Below are 24,915 nucleotides of genomic sequence, written 5' to 3' on the forward strand. Positions count from 1 at the left end.
AAAGTAACTGTACCAAAAGTAGAAAATTATTGATGATAATAATAATAGCATAAGTTATAAAAAAATTAATATCTATATAAAAATATAAAAAAAAAAAAAGTACAATCTTTTGTGAATTATCCCAAATCTAAACCCCGAACAATAAACAATATGAAATCTTATTTTTCATATTTAAGGGAAAAAAAATATCAAGATAATAACTTCCCATTAATAGTTATAATTTGTTTATATATATATATATATCAATATATACATATAACATACTATAACAACTTTACTGTTCTATCTACTAACAGATCCCCTTTGCAACAGGATGGCAGAGTAACTAATTTAAGGGCTGGTCAAGTCCGACATTGAATTTCAGCCTAAAAAACCAGGACCTAAGTGCAGAAATTGAATTCAATTACAAGTTGAGGCCATTCTTTGAGATACTAAAAAACTTCTATTCACCTAGTGCACCATGAAAAATTTAAAGTTATTTCTATGTATACTAAAAATCATATTGAACAGAGACATGAGCAATAATATCAAGAATGATGAATGTAAAGCACTCACCTCAGATAGTTCTCAGAACAAGAACCTCTGATTCCTGTTATCTTCTCAACACAAAGGATCAACCCTAACAGCACAACAGAACAAATCACTAGATGTTATATCTGCCAAAATTTTGAAAGACCTAATGCCATTAAATGATAAGGATCCCATACCTGCTTCACTTCATATATTGTTGAAGCAATCAGAAGGGAAAAGCATAAATCAAGAGCTTAAATAAAGCTAGTAAAGAACAAATTGTTAAAAGAACCGGCATTTAGAAAAACATTTAAATAGATATTGTTCAATGTGTACTTTCAGGAGGATCATGTATCCTATTAGAAATTTCCCTACACTCCTGCATTAAAACTTCACATGACTCTGAACCTTCCCTCTGAAGTGGTTCATCAATATCAGGTTTGACACCAGATGGTTCAACAGCACCAGGAACGGTATCGGCCAGTTCATTAGCATCAACAGCATCACCTATGGTGCCAGATGGTTCATTTACATAAACAGCATCAGGTAAGATGTCAGCCGGTTCATTAGCATTGACAGCCTCACCTGTGATGTTGGATAGCTCATCAGCGTTGATAGCATCACCTATGGCGCGAGATGGTTCTTCAGCGTTGACAGCATCACCTATGGCGCGAGATCGTTCTTCAGCGTTGAGTGCATCACCTATTGCACCAGAAGGTTCACCGGTAATGACAGTATCAGCTATTGCACCAGATGGTTCATCAGCAACAACAGTACCACCTATTGCACCAGACGGTTCATCAACAACGACAGTACCACCTATTGCACCAGACGGTTCATCAACAACGACAGTACCACCTATTGCACCAGACGGTTCATCAACATCGATGGCAGCACCAAAGACAGCAGATGGTTCATTAGCATCCGCTGCATCGCCTGTGATGCCAGATGGTTCATTAGCATCGGCAGCATCACCTATGACGGTGGATGGTTCATCAGCATTGGCAGCATCACCTATGACGCTGGATGGTTCATCAGCATTGGCAGCATCACCTATGATGCTGGAGGGTTCATTAGCATCGACACCATCAACTATCACACCCAATGCTTCATTAGCATCCACAACAATAAAATCACCTTCAGTACCAGCACTTGCACTGTTGTCATCTTTCATCTCGCAAGCAGAAAGAGTACTCGCCTCTATTGTGTCTGAAGAAAATGTCGTATTAAATACTGAATTTGTTTCGCCCACATCAGGGCTTTTCTCTGTTGGAGAGATCTGATTATAAACACCCTCAATTTTCTCAGTAACAGGAATTTTCTCTGCATCAGGATGGTTCTGATTACAAACACCCTCAACTTTCTCAGTAACAGGAATTTTCTCTGCATCAGGAGGGATCTGATTACAAACACCCTCATCAACGTTCTCAGTAACAGGAACTTTCTCTGCATCAGAAGCTTCAGCAGAATCTTTACTGTCTGCTGAAAAGACAAGTGGAACGACAGGCTTCTTTAGCTTCGCACCATCAATCTGTTTCTTATACAGTGACATGGCTCTCTGCATATTTTAAACCATAAATAACATTATCAGATAATTTAAAGTGCAAATAAAGGAAAGACATAGCATATACAAAAAACTATCAAAAAAGGTGTGCCCATCACATCTAAGGGCAGGATAGATTGTTCTTTCACTATGATACTTAAAAAAGTCAATTCTGGAGATCCACTACAAGTAATTACATCTATTTGGACTAAGACTAGAAAGTGGTTGTGGATTGAAATAGACAGATCCCATCCCTCATTCTGATCTACAAGAGATTTCACATTTAAAAAGAGAAAGAAAGAAAGAAAGCAGACACACAATTTCAGTTATTACCTCACAACCCTCTTAAAGCCAACAATTTCATTGGATATATGATGTATGCTAATTTACAGTGAAGTCAACATGGACCAACATCTTCTTCAAAAAATAACAGATATCATATATCCTGATTCAAGGATCCATCTCAAATTTAGCATCATTTCTTAAACAAAGAATCACAATACATGACCATTCCTTAAGGTTATGTTTGGATTGAAAGAAAACAGAGAATAAAAAAGGAAAGAGAGGGAAACTATTTTCTCACATTTGATTGGAAGAACAAAATGAGATAAGAGCAAATGAAGAACACACCAAGTCTCTAAAGGTTTTTTTTCTATCATTTTTCATGTACGCCCTCCTTTTCATCCCTTCACTTTCATTTATCTACAATCTAGAACCAAGTATTTTTGACAAATTTAAAAACCAAGCCTGCTCTGCAGGAATGGTGATGCCTTAACGCCAACGAAGAATTTGAGCCAGGATAACTTCATAGAGTGTCTCAACAAGTTTCAAAAGAAATATCAATTCATAACCATAAATATGTACCTGGCAAATAGTTTCTGGAACCTTGGGGAAGAATGCATTTAGCATATAATTTTGGGTCTTTGCTGCAGCTCTATAATCCTGCAAAGGATAATAGCCTCATAAATCTAATTTAGATCAGGAAATACTAATATATGGCGAACAACAAGAGGAAATGATTAATGAACTAATATTTAAATACCTCAGGCTGTAAATGCTTAAAAACTTTGATCTCACTAATTTCATCCCTCTTTTCTAATAGAGATGTACATTGCTCATACAGTTCTGAGCAAGTAAGATTGGCTGAAATGTCCAGCTTGGCGATATAACTGCGGCATAGCCGCATGGTATCCTCATTTGATGTTTTAGAAGACTGAGGGACACTGAGCAACTTAAAAGTTTCAGCTTTCCTTTCAGGTAATGCTTTTAGTGCTGCATCCACAGAAGTCTTTATTGGATATGTACCATTCTGTTGCTTACCTCCAATAGCTTCAGATTGGCCACGTTCTAGTTCAGTTTGGTCATTAGGAAGCCAATTGCCAGATTGACCAACCCAAGTTTCCTCACCTAGAGAATGTGCTGGATATTCAGATTCTTTCTGTGGCGCAGGAAATTCCACATTCATGTTCCCATGCTGAGCCTTTCCATTCCCATCCTCTGTTTTCAATCATATGCCTATTCTGATCCCATTCTGACCTTCCATACACGTGGGTTTCATCAGGAAACATGCCATTATTTCCATCCCATACTTGCATGTGTGGAGGACAAGAATCACCCACTGGATTGTGCCAACCAAATGGACGAACATGTCCAGGAAACCTGTCTGTAGCATCATAATTGTTATAAGGAACCCCAGAATGGTGCAAGTCTATGGATGGTCTAACACTAAACAGTGGCTGATTTGGAAACTGCTGGACATTGGGATGAAATCCAGTTGGAGGTGGTTGGAGTGGGATGAAACCATTTGCAGCAGGAGAAGGCCAAGTGGATGTTGCCTTCCAAGAATTTCCATGTGCCCTTGCCATGCCAGGATCAGCACTCCTTCTGTAACGACCGGATTTTCGATCCCCACCCTGAACTCTAACATCATCTTCGTAAGAACCCAATACTGAAGGACTGTCGACTCCATGCCTTACAGGCGGTGGTGGGGGGAGATGACTCGGCTGATGACCAGTTCTCTGGAAGGATGATTGGCCACCAGAAGCTAGCTCCCTACTGTAAGTATCTGTACGAGAATAATTCTCCATTATTAACTTTTCTGATGGCAACTCAAAGCCTCTATCTTCCGAAGAAAAATCTTTGGCATCCTTGGAAGCGGCATTCCTCTGCCCTGCTTTTTGAATTTCACGGCTACTTCTCAGATCATTCCTATCTGATGATCTATAATCACTTGTAGATGGTGATTTTTCGATCGAGTGAACAGGTGAGGCATGAGTATCCGATCTAGGAGTCTGGTCATTCTGTGATGCAGGAGCAGATTCCAGTAGTTCAGAAGAATGGATATCATCATTCAATTTATGCTTCGCCGATGATTGAGGCTCAGAATCTCTGCTACGATGACCCGAAAAGCCACCATGGTCTCCAGTAGACGTTGTACCAACGTGAAGTCTTTCACCAGAAGGTGACCCTCTTTCCTGCTGCCGCTGTATATGCCTATAGTCAACAAACAGATTGTTAATAACCAAATGACTAAAATAACACTACAAGAAAAGTAGCTCACAATGAAATGAATAATTAGTTCTTTTGATGAGAATACAAGCAGAAGGGTGCACCAAACACTTAGGCCATTCAGTTCCATAACTATATTTTATCAAAGAAAAACAAATCCGCATTCCAATTCTTTGGCGGCAGCTTCCTGTTCACAATTAGAAAAACAATACATGTGGCGAAGCTATTCCAATTAAAAATGTGATAACTGATAACTATTTATAAAGAAGGCAAAGTGAGCTACCTAAGAACAGTTAATATAAGAAAAACTGCCAAAATATTATTTTTAGTAAATACTGGAAGAATGAAATTAAGAACCAAACCTGCTTCGATCCTTCGCCCCATAAGGATTGGAGCTTGGAGAACCCTTTCGTCTACTATTGCTGATATGAGAATCAACTTTATCTGAGTGTGCATGATCAAACCGATTGCCATCTATTTGTGCATCAACTTTGCGGCTTCCTGATGAAGCTCTCTCTCGATCCACACGTGGTTCTTTTGCATTTCTGGGTTTGAGGTCAGAATAATCCTCAGTTTCATCAGAAACTCTTTTCCTTTCCCTTTTGTCTTTGAATTTAGTCTCTCTTTCATCAATATACGAACTTCCATCAAGATCGCTGTTCTGAAGCTTACTTTTCTTGTACTGACCTTCTAAAACCTTATCCTCCCTAAGGTGCTTGCTCTCAGATCTATCTCTAGGATGACTCCTTGATGAATGTTCATCTCGGTACTTGTCATCATGGCGTCTATGGTCTCTATCATAGTCACCCCGATGCCTATCTCGGTGCCTTTCATCTTTATAGCTTCCATTTTTCGTCCGATCATCTCTCGAAGAAAGTTGTTCATCTTTAGAAAAAAGTCGCCTATCATCATTATCTCTATCATCACCAATCCATTTTTCTTTATCCCCAGAGCCATCTCTCCTCCGTCTACGTTTCTCAAGGTCCTTTTCTAACTCAGGGTTCTGCAAATCATCTCTTATCTGCCATTCTACAAACCATAAAAATAAAATATATATAATCAAGCCCAACAAAAAAGGAAAAACAAAGCCCTTGTTACAATGCAATTATGGCAGAGAAATCTTATTGTATTAACTCATAAAAGAATAACAGCATAGCCAACCATACAGCTCTTTTGAAGTAGGAAAATTTTGCAGAGACAATAACTAGAAGCATAATCTAGCACAAGCCAAGTAAACCAAACATATTTAAGAAATAAAAAAGATCAGGTGGTCAATAAAGAATACCTTATTGCCAGAAGAAAAATCAAGCATCAATAACTCATTCTACTTAATATCAAAAACCCAGAGTCATTACCAATGTGAAGAAGAAAGGAGATCTATTTCAAGTAAGTATGAATATTTATATGTCATTGCCATCTCCATGCTTCTGTCTGGAAGGAAGGCATATGGAAGCTAACACCAGTATTCACATGGCATATTCAAATTCTATTTGCATTTGTTTGAACCATGTAAAAAAGTAGCCTATCAAGGCAAGAAGCAATAACAACATGATAATATGATTATATTATGTCACTTAATGGATAAAGCAGAACAAATTGCAAGCAATATCACATACCACTTCCAAGTCAGCAAATAAAATGGAGCATTAAAACACTAGTAATATCAGTGTGTAAATTTCATGGCACCATCAGAGTTGCTTTTTAGCAAATAGTTTTAGTTTAGGCTGCTGTAAAATGGCCATGCTGCCACAGTCCCTATAAACTAACTACTAAATCCTGTCACAGAAATCTTGCTAATGGCATCCCTCTTTCATGTATTTGCCCTAGTTCAATGGTTAATTCTCCTACTATATAGATACACAAACTATCCTACCCGGTGACAATTTGTTACTGTGCTCTTTCAATTGCAAAAAAGTCATGAAGGGTCCTATCCTCCATCCACCCAAAACAATCTCTTTCAATGCACAGATAGCACACAACAAGTACCTTCCTGAGCTTCCCAACAATTCCTCATGCCCACAGTGAAATCTGCATATGCGTCCTTTTCTCCACTGGTCCAACATTTACATCAATCATTCTCCAGCCCCACATGGCCATCCATGTAGACACTTCTGTATAAAGGCATGTGACAGGCATCAAAACAGCATGCAAAGACCTTAGCTAAAAAATGACATCCACAAAACCAAGTATGATCCCCTCAATTTGTGTTAAGAACAGGCTCATATAATTTTGAAAATATAATCACCACTCACAGTATGGATATGGTCCAATATATGTGATGTGAGCTAAGGTCAATGGTGTTGAGTCTAGTGCACTCCAACTCTTCCAAACACATGCACATTGTTCTCAAGCTCATAAACCACAATTTATAGTTAGTATACACAACTCAATCTTATCATCTGCTTAGACAGCTGGGTTCATTTATATATTCCTTCTAATAGTAGCCACCCCTCAAAAGCATTCATTCAAATACACACAGTTTAAAAAGCATCTTTTCATTGCTTTACAACACAATGTCGCATTAATCCAGAGAAATTCTCATCTATCCATTCTAACGGGCTTTTGATCGAAAATCCAAAACCATATTCCATTATGGTAAGACTAAGGGAACACCAAAGACCATCTGAACAAAATATCTATCCAAAGCTTTCATCTTAACTCTGATACTCTTCAAAACTAACTTAAACCATTATCATAGAAGTTACTCTCTTATATCGAAGACTTAAGACGAAGAAAACCTGAGATTAGCCAATCCCAAAAATAATTCAATTAAACTCATTGTGTACATCATATGTCAAGGTACTCTTTGTAATCATAAATAGAAATTCTTTCACTATACATATTATTCATGATTATATGTTAGCAGATACACCAAAAAATTTACTTATAGGGGCATCTTTAAATCACATGTTCTCCACATAATCCTATTTTACTATTTCCATTTAGGTTTAACTAAACTAGAGGGTTTGCATTTCACTTATCTTCATTCCACCTCAATTTTTCTTTGATTTTCAATCTCAATCTTCCTTTTTTTTATTTTGAATTTTCTTATCTTTTTCTTATATTTTTAACTCAATAAAAAAAATTATCTTCTCAAAAATTTTTAAATTGATTCTTCCTTGAGCTTCTAACCATTATAATCCTTGATAATCTTTGTCAATTTTCATGATTTTAAAGATCTATTATCATATAACCTAAATTTTAATCTAATTTCAATCCTTTGTGCTAATTTCAATTTCTCTAATAACAACTTGTTTTACTTGATCTTTCTTAAAAAATGTTTTGCCTTTCTGAAAAGATTGTGATTCACATCAATATATATTGGTCGTGTCTACCCACAGCCTTCATTACTATTGGATACTTTGACACTTGTCCAGGTATTCTTTTTTTGTTTTTTCAAATAATTGTTTATCCTCAGATTTTTTGCCGAGGACCACTGCCATCGGAGAACAAATAGAAACATGATCCTCCACCCAGATAAAACACAAAGTCGCTAGAGTTTGGTCAACCCATTAATGGTAAGATGATGTTCTAACTCAACATACAAGTGCCACCTGAAAAAAAAAGGATGCACATCCAATCGTCTTAGGGTATGGTGAGCCTCACATGTTTCATATCTTGTTTTACAGGGGCATAAAGATCCATCATATTAAAACCTTTCACCGACAATACATAATACCTAGATGATCTGACTTTTTTTCCTTTTTTTTTTTTGGTACTAAGAATGTGTACCTTGTGCTATTAATATATAAAAAGATTAAAAAAATTTATAAGCCATCTATCATATTAAAACCTTTCATTTGAAGGCATATTAAATTCTAGATTATTCTACATTTTTCTTTATTCATTTATTTACTTGTGTTAAGACTTCTGCACACTATCCATTCTTTGTCCGCCATAAAAGCCTTCATTAATGTATCTTTTGGCATTTAATATAACAAAGGCAATGTTTATAATTTGTGCCATCCAAATCAGATATCTAAGACCAGCTCAAGGACAGTGAAAATAGGATTCACTGGAAAAATATTTCTAAATTTGTAGGCTTTAGTTAAACGAATAGTGGACAACATCCTTTTGAGCTCAAATTTTCAGAGAATACTAATTTGAGCACTAAAGCTTCCGCTATTGAAAGCATATAAAGTCATAGGCAATTCGACATTTCTTTAATTTTCCTTTATCTGTTAAGATTTTTTCCATATAATGCATCATTTGCGCAACATATTACCTCTCACAATGATTTCTGGATAAAATATTGCAGCACTGCATACTCAAACTAGACCTTGTGCTATCTAATATACAAAGTTACCAACAATCACATCTTTGTATAATTCAGTATATAAGCCACACAAGACTAAGACTGGTTTAAGCGTTACAATTAAAAACAGGAAAAGTGAGTGAAAATGTGACTCATGGGAGGCGATGTGAGACTGCAGTAGGTCATACCTCAACATACAAAATCAGCACCCTCCAATATATAGGATATTGATTTGAGCAAGAAAAAATTCAGGTATTATGCATGAGATAAAATATCAACACCAGCTTAATTATCAAGAACAAATAAGTTCATTTAACGTAAGAAATCACATCTTGCAGAAACTAAAATGTATCCCAATATAGTGAGGGCTGTCTTACCAGAATCATCATTATCCTTCTGCTTCTCTTTGGTATTACTCTGTTTCCTATTAGCCACGTCATCGTATTTCTCATGCCCAGTATCTGGAGCCTTTTTACTATCTCTCTCTGATCTCCGCTCTCTGTCCCTATCCTTTGAATCTTTATATTGATTGATACTTTCTCTCCAGCTCATATCCTCCTCAGACCTCTGGTCTTTATCCCTCTCCTTCCCATCCTTTTTGTAATGACTGCTGCTCTCTCTGCGGCTAGAATCATCAGCTGACCTCCTCTCACTATCCCTTTCTTTTGCATCCTTATAATGGCTGCTACTGCCTCTCCTGCTCAAATCCTCATCCGGCCTCCGCTCCTTTCCCTTCTCCTTTGTCTCTCTATGCTGGCTACTACTCTCCCTCCGGCTTAAATCCTTCTCTGGCCGCCTTCTCCCACTACTATCCTCATTCCTCTCCACCGAGCCTTCAACCCTTCTGCTAGACTTGCTTGCTGAATCAACAAGCAAAACAGTCGATTTTGCAGTCTTCTCCCGTTCCAAATCCCCAATCTCCTCATTCTGTAAAACCTTATCAACCATCCCATCATCCTCATCCCCACCATTCCACCGCCCTGAATCATCCCCTCTCTCCTTCCGCTTCCTCCCATGCTCTTCAATAAACTCATCATCACCAGGCCCAGTTAAATCCCTACCCGACGACTTCCTCTTCCCCGCCTCCGAATCCCTCGAAACCCTAGTTTTCGATGCCACAACCACCTCCTCCACCCTCGAATCCCTCTCCTCCTCTTCCGACTCCGACCGATCCCTCCCCTCCCTCGACGACCGATCCCTATGCTGCCTATGAGACTTGTGCCGAGAACTCCGCGCCATCTCGAACAAACCTACAAACCCTAATCCCAAACTTCAGATCGGAACCAACCAAAAACACACCCTTTCCAAACCAAAACACTAATCTCACCTTCTCCCACACCCAATTGATCAAATCCAACGCCGCTTCAAGATCCACCCACCAAAAGCCACAGCCAGAGCCAAATACCCCAACCCTAGGATCGCCGGAAAGCCCAAAATCACCACAAAAACTGTAGGATTGAGAACAACAGCAAGGGATTCTAAATCAATCTAGAAAACCATCAGCTAAGAAGACGAACAATGGCAAGAGATCAGCGTCGGCGACGAGCCGCCATGCGCCCTTCACTCCCTCTTCCTCTCTTTCTCTCTCTTTTCGCGTTCTGAGTAAAAAGAAAGAACACGATCGCGTCTGGGGAACCGGGGATAAGTTGATTGGGTTTATGAGTTCACGAAAAGACATCAATGCCCCTAATATTTGGGATTTTTCAATAGGGATTTTGGGTATTTGATGGTATTTTCGGATTTTTATGTAGGGTGGGCCAGTGACTTTTTAACTTTCTTTTTTCACTCAGGTCCTCGTTTTTTTATTGTTTTGGTGAAGCTGAAAAATGTAAAATTATAAGTACCTTTTCGCAAAATAGGTGAGATGGGCTTTGAGTATTTTGACTTCTGTACCTTTTTAACATATTATTATTTAAAAAATTGCACTAGTACACTTATAACTAAAAAGTACTTATGTTTGGAATATTTAGTTTTTTTTAGTCTTTGAAAAAACAATTCAAATAAGTATATATATATAGTTTGAATAATTTTATAATTAAGTTAGTGTTTATATAAAAAAAATTAAATCAAAAAGTCAAAAATAATAAAAAGAATAAGAAACAAAAAGATATCCGGATTCAAGATTTGAAATATAGAGTTAAAATTGGGAACAAGTAGATGAAATAAGAACCAATAATTGATATAAAAAAAAACAACGCCAACATGGAAGGAATTGGATAGATATGAGGCGAGAAAAGTAAAATATGAGACATGCATGCATGGAATAGATAAAAGAAAAAAATTATACTATATATACACACGGTCATATAAGTAGGTATTGGGTTTTTTTTTGGTTTGGTCATTCAACTATTAAAACATACAACCGAGTCACTTATGTTTTAAAAATAAAATTTTTTGGTCACTAACACTGATGATAGTTAGAAAAATAAGATGTGACAAGATCAGTAATTGTTATCACGATATATGCTTTATTAAACCTCGAATTTCTATTTTGAGGTTGAAAAACATGAAAATGGTTTTCATCAGTTTGATAGATCTAAATTATAAAACACTAGTACATTTGAAGTTATATTTAGTTTGATAAAAGAATGATAAAATTAGGTGTAATTCAATAAATCCCATTTGGGTTTACAATTTGATGTGTGTTGTGAGGCTTTGATTTATTAATGTGTTAATGGATGATTCTATTTGTCTGCTAAAATTCAACCATGTGACATTATTGTAATTAATAGTCCTCTTTAGTTTTCACTGTTTACAATAACATCCATGATTTGAGTAATTTGAAGGTAATGATTTGTTATGTATAAAAAAATTCTTTGTGTAAACTATTCGTAAATTTACCCAATATATTTGTCATATATGATCCTTGTGTAATTGTGTAAATATTGTAAAGCTTTCTACGTAGTTCCTCGGTAAACTATTTGTAAATTTGTCCAATAAATCTATCGTGGATAATCCTTGTGTAAAAATTGTTAAAGTTGCTAGGTAGTCCTTAAGTAAATTTCTCCCAATAAAAATTTTTTTGTGTAATTCTTGGGTAAATTTACAGCTAATAATATGAAATCCTTAGATAATCCCATGGCAATTTTACTATCAAAATTTTTTTAAAAAAAAAAATCCTAAGAATTATGTGAGTAATTCATTGAACCTATCCATCGAATCACAAATTCAAATGTATTTTAAAAATGACAATCTCTCATATTTTGATAAAATACATTATAAATGATAAGTAGCATTACATAAGTGACCATTTTCTTTACATAATAGCACCGAAGTCCGTTAGACTTCAATTTAAGCATACTTTACTCCTGCTCCTACCATCATTTTCCTTGCTCTTGTCTTTGCTAACAACTAAGGGCCTGTTTGGATGCAAAATAAAAAAATATGGCATAATTTTATTATGTAGGAAGTGCAAATGATTATTACAGAAATTATGGCATATTTTATTCCTACAAAATTGGTGTTTGGGTAACAAAATAAAAAAAATATTGCAAAAAATTATTACATATTTTTTTTCTGTAATAATGAGTGTTTGTTTTGCATGATTAATAATTTTTACATAATAAAAATAGCCGTTGGATTATAACCGTTGGTAATTAAAATTTTAAAAATAGCCGTTAGAATATAGTCGTTATAAATATAGACGTTATAATTGGAAAATACCTGACCCTCAATGTAATTATTTTTTACCATTTTTAGCTCATAAATTGAGAACATTAGATTTTCAAATAATTCAGAAAAAAGCAAGAAATGAAAAACACACTCATCAAAAGAACTCAAAAGTTAACAGAAATGTAATCAAATAAGCAAAATTAGCAAAGTTCAACAACTCAAATTATTGTCTAAAGCATGCTTGACTTAAAATAAATAAACAAATAAACAAAACACCAAATAACAACACACAAAAAAGGGACAGAAACATCAAAATTTAGTAGTAATGAAACCAAATAACCATAATTACCAAAGTCCAAAATTTTAAATTGCTATCTAAACATCATAACCATCAAAAAGTTATTAGAAATAAAAACAAAAACAAAAACAAAATCCCAACTTGCTACAAAATCAGAAAAACATGAACAGACAGCTTATATGACTTGCTAAAATAAAAAAAATAAAAAAAAAATGCACTATCAGGGAATAGAAGACAGCTTTTGCATATGAATATAAATTTAATAAGTGGATTGCCTACTCTATGTGAAACTAAAATCAGGAGATCTCAGTAATGGTCAGGTTTTTTCTAACACTTGAAGATTGTGGGTTTGGGGGATGCTGTGGAAGGGCGAATAAACATCAATATTAGTAATGGGCAAGTTTTTTTCTGTTTTAAAGATGCGATCATTAGTCGAAACATGAGTTTTATGACATTATGTTGTGTGTTTCAATACAAGCTGTCATCTAGTTTTTCACGGCCTTAATTCGATGTAGTATTAATTTCTCCTTTTGTCCCTTTTTTTTGTGGTGAACTGGGTCCTCATGCAAGCACCATTGAATGATTATATACATTTCATAACAATGTTCTAGTAACAAAGAAAATCACAATTTCTACCTGATCACACATCCTCCTGTAGAATGAAAGAACTAATTCAAGCTTATCTTTTGAAAATTAGCAATAAACTATCTACAGAAATTCACATTAAAAAAAAAAGAAAAACTATAAAAACTCACAATGCCAGACCTGATACCTCTACCAAAGCAATCACCATTTATTAAAAAAAAAAGATCTGAAATACTTTTCATTAACAATGTGTTGGATATAACAAAACAAAACAAACAAAATTTCATACTGATCAACCACTACTTCATCAGATATTGCATGGTTGTATCTAATTCATAACAAACATCATATCCAACCAACAACTAGACGAACAAAAGAAATTTAAATCTAGATAACATTCAAGAGTACAAATTTTAAATCTTACCAATCCAACCAACAACTATGTTTTCATCTAGATAATATTCAGAGGATTTTAAATTTTCCATTATCTTGATGAAACCAACTCTACAAGTAAAATGAGATTATACACAACCTATGTAATCATAAAAATATAGCTAATTTTAACCACCAGATGATCGTCTGCAATCCCAATTATTAAAACTTTCACAAACAGCAGTAATTATTGGAATAGATTGGAGCTCTAACCAGTGAACAATGAGATCAAAGGTTCTCAGCCTTGACAACGCGGTAAATGAAGGCAGTGGTGTTCAGATCAAAGCAATTAGGAGCCTCCTCCGGCAACACGTCCAAGCTTTTCAGGCCATCGGCGTAGTGGATGTCAGCGATATGGACAATCTTGAACTCTCCCCTCTTTCCACTGAACCTCAACACCGACTTCTCAAATCCAGACGCCAACGATGCTTCTCCATTGATGGAGGCGAGAAGGAGGACAAGGAGGAGGGCGGCGGAACTGAGAAGAAGTCTCTCCGATCGCCACCAATTTGCTCTCGACGTTGGTCTTCGTCTTCTGCGTGTGCTCCGACATTGGGCTGCTGCTCCAGCGGAGGAGGAGGCGGGATCGGGGCCAAGACCGTGGAAGATGGTCGGGGAGAGGATGATGTCTGGTGGAGAGGCGGTGGAGAGGCTGGAGAGATAAGTTGAAGAAGAGGAGAGAGAGAGAGAGAGAGAGAGAGAGAGAGAGAATGAGAGAAACACAAGCTTCCACGACTTTTGAGATAAAAAAAATATTCCAGTCTGACTGGAATATTTTTTTATGTCATATTTCTCACTTTATGGCATAATTGTGTAGTGTAAAATAGCTAGCCCAAACAACCATTATGCCATAATTTTATCAAAATGTTATATTATGCCATAATGTACGGATTATGGCATAATCTGGTGTTATCCAAACAGGAAACCTAAATCTGATCTATCTTTAGACCTTTCTCTTAAATTCTTTAGACTGTAAATTATCCTTCACATCAACAACAAAGATAGTCTCTCTAGTCTCTACCATAAAGCACAATATCAACAAAATTTTCATGAATTAGGCAAAGAACACAATACTCATCAAATCATAGCTTGATCCTTATTATCAATTTTAATTCCAACATTTTAAAAATTTCAAGATAATTTGGTTAAAACTATCAACATGATCTTTCATTATGTATTTTTTGACATCTCAAGGTGTACACATGTTGCTTCTAATATAAATGGTTCATTAAGGTTTTCTTCTGCTACCTACTTTCTAACTTTTTTCTATAACAATGCAACAATTATTTTATCATCACCTTTCTTAAGACTTCATTATTCAGATTCAACATAATAATCGCATTTTTTGGAAAGAATTTTAGCCTTCTCTAGCTCTACCAAATTCTCAAATAATTTTTCTTCCAACGCAATTGCAAATTCTTATTGAATCAAGATGAACCTCATCTTCACCTTCCATAAGGTAAAATTGTTTGACTCATTAAATTTCTTAATCTCAAACTTATTGAGCGACATCTTAATTAACACACAAAACCGTAGATACCCATATTCGGAAAAAGAGAACTAAAACTTATGAACCAACTCTGATATCACTTTATTGGGGCATGCATAGAAATTAAATAAAGAAAGAAACTACTTAAGAAAATGAGGGAATTTATATGGTTTTGCCAATTTGGCCTATGTTCACATGCAGAAAAATTATTCTTATTTCTTTGAGAATTTATAAGATCATAAAAATGGGTTTGGTCACTAAGGTCATAAAATAATTCAAGGTACATAAAAATTAGAAATTACACTTCGGACTAAGTTCTATCTACAGAAGCTCAAAATGTGGTTTCTTTTATTGGATTTTCATATTAAAATTAAGCATACCAAGGATAGAAATATTGAGCATTATATAGTATTTCTAGTCGTTAAGTGTTTACTTAAAATCCAAGAGTAAGTTTCCATGTAACATTCATTCCTATTGTCAAACTAACCATAATGCAAGTCATTCTTTCTACTGCTATCTAAAGCAATTAGCTTTTGTAAACTTGATGCCAATAAGGCCTCCTTACAAAACAATCTTGAGAAAACCATGTTTATGAATTAAAAGACAAGATTTTAGTACTACTAATTTCCTAATCATATTTGCAAGATTTTTAAGGCTATTTATGCCTTCATCAAGCTCTAATGGCTTGGTATAATGAGCTACATCTATTTATTATGTTATTTCTTTAATAGCCTTATGTTCTCTATCAAAGATATAAGTTTTCTATAATTGCTCTACTTGTGTAGTTCAATGTTGATATTTTGACCTATTACTATAGCAGAAATATAGTCGATCAATGATTACTATAGCTAATAATGTAGAAGGGTAATTTAATAAATTTTTATTTCCACTGTAGCAATTTATTGTAGCAGCCCGATGTCTTCCCCTTGAAAACCTTGTTTTCCTCATTGTTCGAGCATCCCCTACCTGATGATGCCCTAGGAGAAGGAGAGGTGGATCTTCATCTCTTGCCTTTCAATTATTTTCAATATGTTTTTTTATAGCCATTTTTTTCTATAGCCTACATTATCAAGAGTTATTTGGTTTTATTATGTTTTCATCTTCCTGGATCTTGAGTTTTATGCAAGTTTCCACTCATTGAATCACATGCCCGAAGTCCTGTAGTTGATACATGATCCTAATTAGATTGACACCCCTGGGATGTTGTGGGTTAGTTGCTTAAACTAACTTCTATAATTTGCCTTGTAAATTTAATCCTCCAAGTAATCTTCATTATTAGCTCACATGTTTACTTAGATTTAAAGGGATGATCATGGATATGATGGAAGTTATTGTTGAATTTAATGTTGTTGTATAAGCAATCATTTGTACTACCTTGCATGTTAAGCTTTCTTAACAATTGATAGCCCGCATAGTGCTATATCTAATGCTTATGAGTAGATTTGCTAGAAGAATGCACTCAACATAATTGTATTTCATGATCCATTTATTTCGGTGTGGTTTTGTGAGTATAGGTGGTAGGAAATTTGGCATATGATTTAGATTGTTGAAGCTTGGCTTGAAAGTGTATTTACACTAACTATATATATGGCTATCCTTGTTAGGATTATGCCCTCGAATGCCAATGAGGATACTTGTATTAGGGCACTTCATTTGTATTATACATTCTTATTTAGTAGGCATTTATTTTGATGTTCATATAAATCTTGTGATGGCATTATAATTAGTTTTGAATATCATAGTCCATGTGTATTAAGTTAAAACTTCTACTCTTTGTGGAATAAAGAGGAGAGCACTAGAAGGGTTTGGTACTTATACACTTAAATAGTTCGCAAATCGGAGAACCTTTAATTGGGCATTAAAGGTTCATAAGGATTTGTATGATATATACTTTGACAAAGAGTGTTAGTTGAACACTATGGAATAGTGGGAGCATATGTCATAAATGCATCATTGGGAATTGGTGTATTCGAACATGACTTGCAACAATCCAATCACATGGGTTTTACTCTTTGACAGTCAATGATTGGGATTGTTGGTTATGATCATATGAGTGGACCTTAGACCTGAGGTATCATGATCACAATGTACTTGTGACGTCTAGTCTGTTACTAGAGTTGTTAGGCTCCGTTCACCTTTTGGTAGGGCCGACCTCGAACTGCGACTATGTCTGGTAGGTAGCAGTTGTGAGTGATCACCAAAAAAGAATTCGTTCTCTAGGAAGTAAACGAGTCAGTATCCTATACGACTATAAGTATGTGAGATTAGAAGACCTTGGCCAAGGCAGTCAAACTAATCGTGTGGGACACGAAGGGTAGTTTGGTAATCTCACCCCACTATAGTTATTTGCATGCCATCGAGTTCGGTGAGTTTGACAATTACCATGGCTCTCACTCGGTTGGGATACAAGAACGAAAGGTTTATACACATATGATAATCATAATCGGAAAGGTTCGTGAATGATCTATTCATTCATGTTCAATTGGGCTCTGACGTGGGGCCCGCAGGGGTCGCTAGGGTGTCACCCTACATCCTTTGATAAAAGAATCAATCTCGTTTTGAGTCGAGGGTAAAAATTGTCAATTTATAATTTTTACTTCATGAGGATGAGTGAAATTGTAAATTAGTCTAGGGTTTTTTTATCTTAAGTTTAAATTTTTGATTTAAATTCGAGTGGAGTCGAATGGATAATCAAAAATTATGAGGACTCAAAGATAAAAGTGATTTTAGTTAGATTAGGACTCATATTTCTAATAGAACTTCTATGGATAGCTTATCATATTATGAAGGTTCATATTTTGAATAGGACTTCGTAATTGAATGATGTTTATCATATTATGAAGGTTCATATTTCGAATAGAACTCATAATTGAATAATGTTTATCATGTTTTATGAAGTTTCTATAAATATGACTCCTCTCCAACTATAGACTCAATTCAATTAATTCTCTAGTGAGAAAATTCCCTAGCTCCCTCTTCCTCTCTAACCCTAGCCGCTATTTGGAGAAGAAGAGGAGATTGTTTCTTAATTCCGGCGTGTGATCTAGAGGCGTGGAACTTTCGTTCGACGCTAGGAGATCTACGACAATCTGAGAGATAAATTCGACGCATCAAAAGAAAGAAAATCATTAAGAGGTAATTTTCTAGGCCTTTTTAATTAAATTACGGTGCTTATTAAAACAAATAGAATATATATCGCAAATATATTATTGCTTCTGCATGCCCTTTTAATGTTATTTGATTTTTGCGATATTACCTAACAATCCTATCCTGATAGGATATTGAAATCTCAAATACGGAAGAAGTTGAACCATTTTGTAGATCGGTATGAATTATTTTGTATGTTTTGATTTGATTTCTTAGCAACACACTTCTTTGTACAGCCCTCCATTATCTAATTATTAGAGCATGAGTCTTTGGTGTGAGAATTTGGGTTCGGTGTTATGGCGTGAAACTTGAAATTTGAGCAACATATATTGATTGTGTAGGAAAGGAGGTAGATATCCCAAAGATAAACACTTTACATGTTATTCAACTCTTCTTTGTTTAGTTTTCATACTCGAATTGTTGCATTGGTTCTGTATTATTTCACTAACAATCCTTAGAATTAAGCTTTTTCCTTGTTTCTCATATTAAAGTTCAACTGATGAATGTTTCTATTTTAATAAAACTAGTGAAATACCTGAAGCATGCTGCTATGATGAAAGTGAAGCCACGTGCCAAGTTAGGCATGGCAGCTGCAATTGCTAGGGATGTTTTCTCCACTCCCAACAACATCAGAGTTTGAAACACGGTAACTCTGAAACCAAATTAAATTTGCAAATTTAAAGTAATTTGCCCATATCTTAGTTTTTTTATTTCTATTTTATTTCTATTTTATTTCTTTTCTTCTATTATCTATAATTTGAAGATCCCACTTATCAACATCTTAGTTCATAGTTCTTACCCTCGTATAGCTTGAGATGCAAGTTGAATCCCCAATATTGAAGTCAGTGTCCTTGGCCATTTTTTCTTGAAACAAGTATATCAAATCAGTAATTCTTGATTAAAAAATAAAACAAAGGAAAATGGAAACGTATTAGATTTTGTACGTTTAATGTTAATTAAATTCCAAATTCATCAAATTCTGACTTTCATCAGAATATTATTGAATCATGTAGAATTTACAGCTGTTTAATTTGTAGTGTGATTGAAAATTAAATTTGATCATTATTATATATATTCTATCATTAAAAGTGGGCCAACCTATTTAAAATATAAAAATAAAATAAATGTTAAATATCTTCAGTTACTACAATGTTATACAAAAATGGGAGAAAACAAGAAGTCTATGTGTGGATTCAATGTTATCTCCAAAAATATTGTTGGCCTGCAAATCCAAACAATTCTCTAAAAGTTATTTATCATTTTCTTTTTACCCCCAAATCATGACAATATTTTCCTTTACTAAAGTTTTCTCCCTCTTTTGTAGGGATTTCTTGGTCATTGTTTCAGTATCTTTTTATAGTGTTCTCTTTTCTATAATTTTCTCAGTTGTTGTTGCCCACTCTTGGTGGTGGTGGTCTCCATCAATTCAGGTACCATTAAATCTAGAATTAATGTCATTAATTATTTTATTTATTAATTCATTTTTCTAAGTATGAACAATTTGTATTAATAAATAAATGTTGTTTGTTGTTTATTTTTAGACTAAAAGTTTTTAATAAGCATGGACAAATCATGGATTAAAATGCCTCGAAACTCACTCACATATGACCAAGGTTTTAAGAACTTTATTGAATTTGCTTTCCAACATGGTTTAGTTAATGATATGATACTATGTCCATGTCCTAAGTGCGGATTTAGTAAACGTCACAATCTTGCCGAGGTATATGATCATCTAATTTGCAAGCAATTTCCAAAAGTGTATACAATTTGGTACTTTCACGGAGAGTCCCATCCATAAGAAACAACTAATGTTCCGAGCAACATTGCAACTAATTCACAAATAAATGTTGTTGATGAAGACCCAATTAGGGATATGGTAAATGATGCTTTTGGAGTACATGAACTTATTTCAGAAGAAGACTTCCACACAGTAAAAGAAGGGGTCATACAAATAGATGAAGAAATACCAAATGTAAACCAAACTAGGAATGCAACATATGAGTTTTATGAGTTATCAAATGATGGTCAACAACATCTTTATGAAGGGTGTGAAAATTATTCAAAACTATTATTCATATTGAGATTGTACCACATCAAGTGTCTATGTCGAATGAGCGATAAGGCAATAAACGATGATATTGGAGTTACTACGTGATGCATTTCTGCAAAAAAAATTCCAATCTCTTTTTATGATGCGAAGAAAACCATCACAAAGCTTGGATTGAACTATGATAAAATACATGCATGCCCAAATAATTGCATGCTTTATTGGGATAATGTAGAAGATAAAGAGAGACAAATTGCTAAAATTTGTAATACATATAGATGGAAGGAAAGGAAGGGTGGCTCAGATGCATTATCCAATAGAAATAGAGCTAGAAGGAAGATTCCTACAAAAGTTGTCAGATATTTTCAACTGAGACATTGTTTGCAACCGTTGTTCTTGTCTTCAAAAAAATAGCAAAAGGATATGAGATGGCACAGCTTGGATGGCAATAACGATGGGCTACCGAGACATCCAAAAATTCTAAAGCATGGTAAAAGATTTGATTCAGCAAATAGTTGGTTCGCAACAGACCCTCGGGATGTGCATCTTGCATTAGCTATGGATGGATTTAATCCCCATGGAAATATGAGTCAGAGTTATAGCATTTGGCCTGTTGTTCTCATCCCATACAATATGCCATCGTGGGTGTGTATGAAACATACATCTTTTATCATTTCAACAATAATTCCTAGTAAACATATGCTGGGAAATGATATGTGTGATATATATATGTCTACTTACAACCTCTAATAAGGGTGTTGAAAGAGTTATGGAATGATGGCTCTGAAACATATGATTCATATGCACATGAAATGTTCATAATGCATGCTGCTTTGATATGGACAATTAGTGACTACCCTGGTTTGGGGAATTTATTTGGTTGGAATGTTTATATTGGACGTTCTTTTATACATTGCAATTATGCCTCTGATCCTTGTCACTTGCCTTATATCAGGAAATGGTGTTTCATGGGCCATCAGCGCTTTCTTGATGGCGGTCATAAATTTAGACTGAACAAGATTAGATTTAATAGAGAGCAAGAGTTACTAACATATGTGTAATTTGCTTGGGCAAAGTTCAAATTGAACTTGAAACTTGTTTTAAAAATCTAAACTGAATATAAGTAACATTTTTTCATTTATGTTATCATTACGCATGTCAAAGTTTTAGGTAGTAGTCTATTCTATATATCCAACTTCATTGTCTATGTATCTTGATGACATCTTTTCCTCAATGTGCAGGAATCATTGAAGACAGAACGTGAGAAGAAAAGAGAGATGTACTTTCCCATGAGGAATATGCCATCAAGGCATGATTGTGAACATGCTCTTGACCTCCTTCATCTTTATAACTTGGATCCTGATTGGATATTAGTTATATTGTTTAGTTTTGGTTTTATGAGCATTATCATATGAGTTTTTTACCCTTGAAGAATTGTGAACATATCATTTTCCTCTTTTATCACAGAACTTCGCCCATTGAATATTAATTATATTGTTTAATTTTTGGTGTGATTTTCATTTTTTACAATGTTTATGTTGAATCGCAGGTTATTCATATCTCCATATGGCATACTACACTATACGGATTGCTTATCACAAGTCTCATTGTCAAAACTTGTGTTCAGGTTGTGTGGGAGATAAAATCATATCATGGTTGGTGAAACATTCAATGTTTTTTTCTTTGTTATGTTAAGAACAAAATTTTACATTACTTCCTGTTCTTGTTTTATCTCCCATCTGAAATCTCTGTAAATAGCCAAATATGGGCATAGGGCTATGAAAAATATACCTTTTCCAAGGTGTGCATTTGTGTTCTTTTACTGCTTCAATTTAAATTTTGCTCAAATTATGTTTAGTATTTATATCATAAATTTTTGTTATCTACATTTAGGAATACTTTCCAAAATGCAAGTATGTGAGATATAATATTTCATTTGAAGGTTGTATAACTGTGATTGAACTCACATGATGAATTTTAAACAATAACACTTTCTCTGTTATTTGTTTTTGCAGAAGATAGGTCTTTTGGATGTCAGATGTAATTTTGCAGTTGATGATGGAGGATGCAATTGATGGCTGGATTTTAAGGCAGATCAATTTTCTAAGGAGTGAAGAAATTATTGCTCAAGGGATTCTATGGGTTCAAAATGTAAGCAATGAAATGTAGTTGTATTTTAAACATTTAAAAAAAAACTAGGAGTAATCATATGTTCCTTGCCTTTGCGTAAAGGCATGCATTACCTAAAAATTTTCTTAAGAACTTCCTTAACTAACTTGATAATCATGAAGGATATCAAAGAAGTATGTTGGTTTGTCTTGGAAAACATATCCTTTGGATACCTAGAAAAATAATTTTCATTTCTAGGGCTAACTTCTTCAGTAGACTGGATGTAATTTTGTCCACCTGTGAAATTCTTCACTTATTTATGAACATGGGAATGAACAACAACTCTTTTTTAGTGTCTTCAAATTCTTTTACTACAATTCTGTTTATCAGGTTCCATGGCCAAATGGTGCATTCTTTATAAAGCTGGAGAGTGGTCTAGCAAAATCAGGTGATGTTCACCTTGGTCAAAAAGGAGTTCCAACTTCAAGTAAGGAACCAGGTGTTGGGGCAACTGGATCAAGCTCTTTCGAGGCCTAGCTTGAGGCTGCACGTAGAGCAAGTGATGTGAAGAAATTGATTCTTGGTGAGGAAACCATCTAAGAATTGATTTCCTTGAACTTTAATTATCCAACAGGAAAAATTCTTCTTTCAACGACTGATATCAGGAGTCAGCTATTGCCATTCCATGGTACCAATTCTTGCACTAATTAAAGACATTTCTAATTTTTCTGAAGTTCTAATGCCACCCATTTAATCTTTCTTCATCAAATATGTCACAAAGATCTCAAGCTTGAAAACACTTTCTTGGATGGCAACCCAACACCTCACCTTAAGATTTGTGAGTTTGGTTTTTCCAAGATGTTTAACTCCATTCTCAACTAATGTCTCATTCTTTTTTTGCAAATAAAAATAAATGATCACCAATTAGTGTTACTTATCATCTTTGCATTTTATAGTCAGTAGTATTCCATTCAGAACCAAAAATCTAGTGGCCACTACTACTTACATTGCTCCAGAGGTTTTATCCAAAAAGGAATATGATGTAAAGGTAACTTGTTTTTTTCTTTTTTATTCATTCATTGTCTACAAATTCACTATTCCATTTGCTTAAGGGTACAATAGATTGCAGATGTTTGGTCATGTGGTGTCACACTGTACGTGACGTTGGTTGGTGTTATCCATTTGAGGAACCGGATGATCCAAGGAACTTTAGAGAGACATTTGGTACATCAACTCATTCCCTTATGTTTCTCAGAACAATATACAATAACCTGCTCTTGAATTCAATTGTGTTGCATTCGGTAGATGCATTTACTTCTTCTCACTTGTATTATATCAATTATTCATGAGAGAAAACAAATTTGTAAATTTGACTTCTAATTATTCATGAGTTATCAATAAAATTTTTATTATTTTTAAATATTAATTAAATAAGTTCAATATACATGGTTCAAATATATATATATATATATATATAATTGTAAAAAAATAAAAATAAAAAAAGTAAAAATGATTTTAAAAAATCCAAACCCATGGCGGTTTCAGCTTGAACCACCATCAACATGGAGGCCATTTCATAAACCCGCCGTGATTTCTAGTGTTTGACCTCCTTATGATTTTGTGGTCAGTTATATGACCGCCGAGAATTGTCATACGCATTTAGTGACCATTGTTCTGGTCGTTCACTAAAACCGCCGTGAATTGCACTGTCAACGTTGGTATACATGACGATTTTGTAACTGCCACTTCTTTCATTTAACGGCGGTTATAAGCGCTACTAAATGACTTTAAAACCACCCTTAAAAGCACGATTTCTTGTAGTGAACATAATGAGTAGGAGGAGCAATACCTTGAGCTAAATTAGAGATCAAATGAGATAATTCTAACACATTTCTGTCATTATTCGTATCTGGCATCCCATAATAAGCGTGACATATCCAAAGATCATAATCAGCAACTGCTTCAAAAATAATAGTTGGTGACCCATACCGACCTTTGTATTGGCCAGCCCATATTGTGAGACAATATTTTCCATTTCTAATGCATATAATCTAGACTGCCCAACATTCCAGGAAAACATCGTTGTTGCCTAATGTGTAGCAACCTTGCGATATCATTAGAATTGGGAGTTTGAAGATATTGATTCGAAAAAATATCCACAATCGCATATTAAAATCTCTTCGAGCTTTAATGGCAATTGACTCACCAATTTTCATATACTCATCAGTAGCATCTGCTGGTAAACCATACGCTAACATCCGGAATGTAGCATTTACTTTTTGTATAGTTGATAGCCCAAGTCTACCAATCCCATCTCTTTGTTATTGAAAATAGTTCTCGTGGATTTGAACTGCGTCCACTATCCGAAGGAACAAAGATC

At 34.8% G+C, this 24,915-nt stretch overlaps 1 protein-coding gene across 1 annotated transcript; it reads right to left on the reverse strand.

Moving 5' to 3' along the window:
- Positions 1-746: 746 nt before the first annotated feature.
- LOC120256282 lies at positions 747-10,438 on the reverse strand. Its single transcript, XM_039263992.1, is given in 6 exon segments — positions 747-2,068; positions 2,918-2,995; positions 3,096-3,495; positions 3,497-4,546; positions 4,924-5,590; positions 9,194-10,438. Coding segments are annotated over 6 exon segments (4,290 nt in total). The 5' UTR covers positions 10,056-10,438; the 3' UTR covers positions 747-835.
- Between the last annotated feature and the right edge of the window lie 14,477 nt (positions 10,439-24,915).

Source organism: Dioscorea cayenensis, unplaced genomic scaffold, assembly GCF_009730915.1.
Source record: "Dioscorea cayenensis subsp. rotundata cultivar TDr96_F1 unplaced genomic scaffold, TDr96_F1_v2_PseudoChromosome.rev07_lg8_w22 25.fasta BLBR01001378.1, whole genome shotgun sequence".
NCBI classification, from domain to species: domain Eukaryota; kingdom Viridiplantae; phylum Streptophyta; class Magnoliopsida; order Dioscoreales; family Dioscoreaceae; genus Dioscorea; species Dioscorea cayenensis.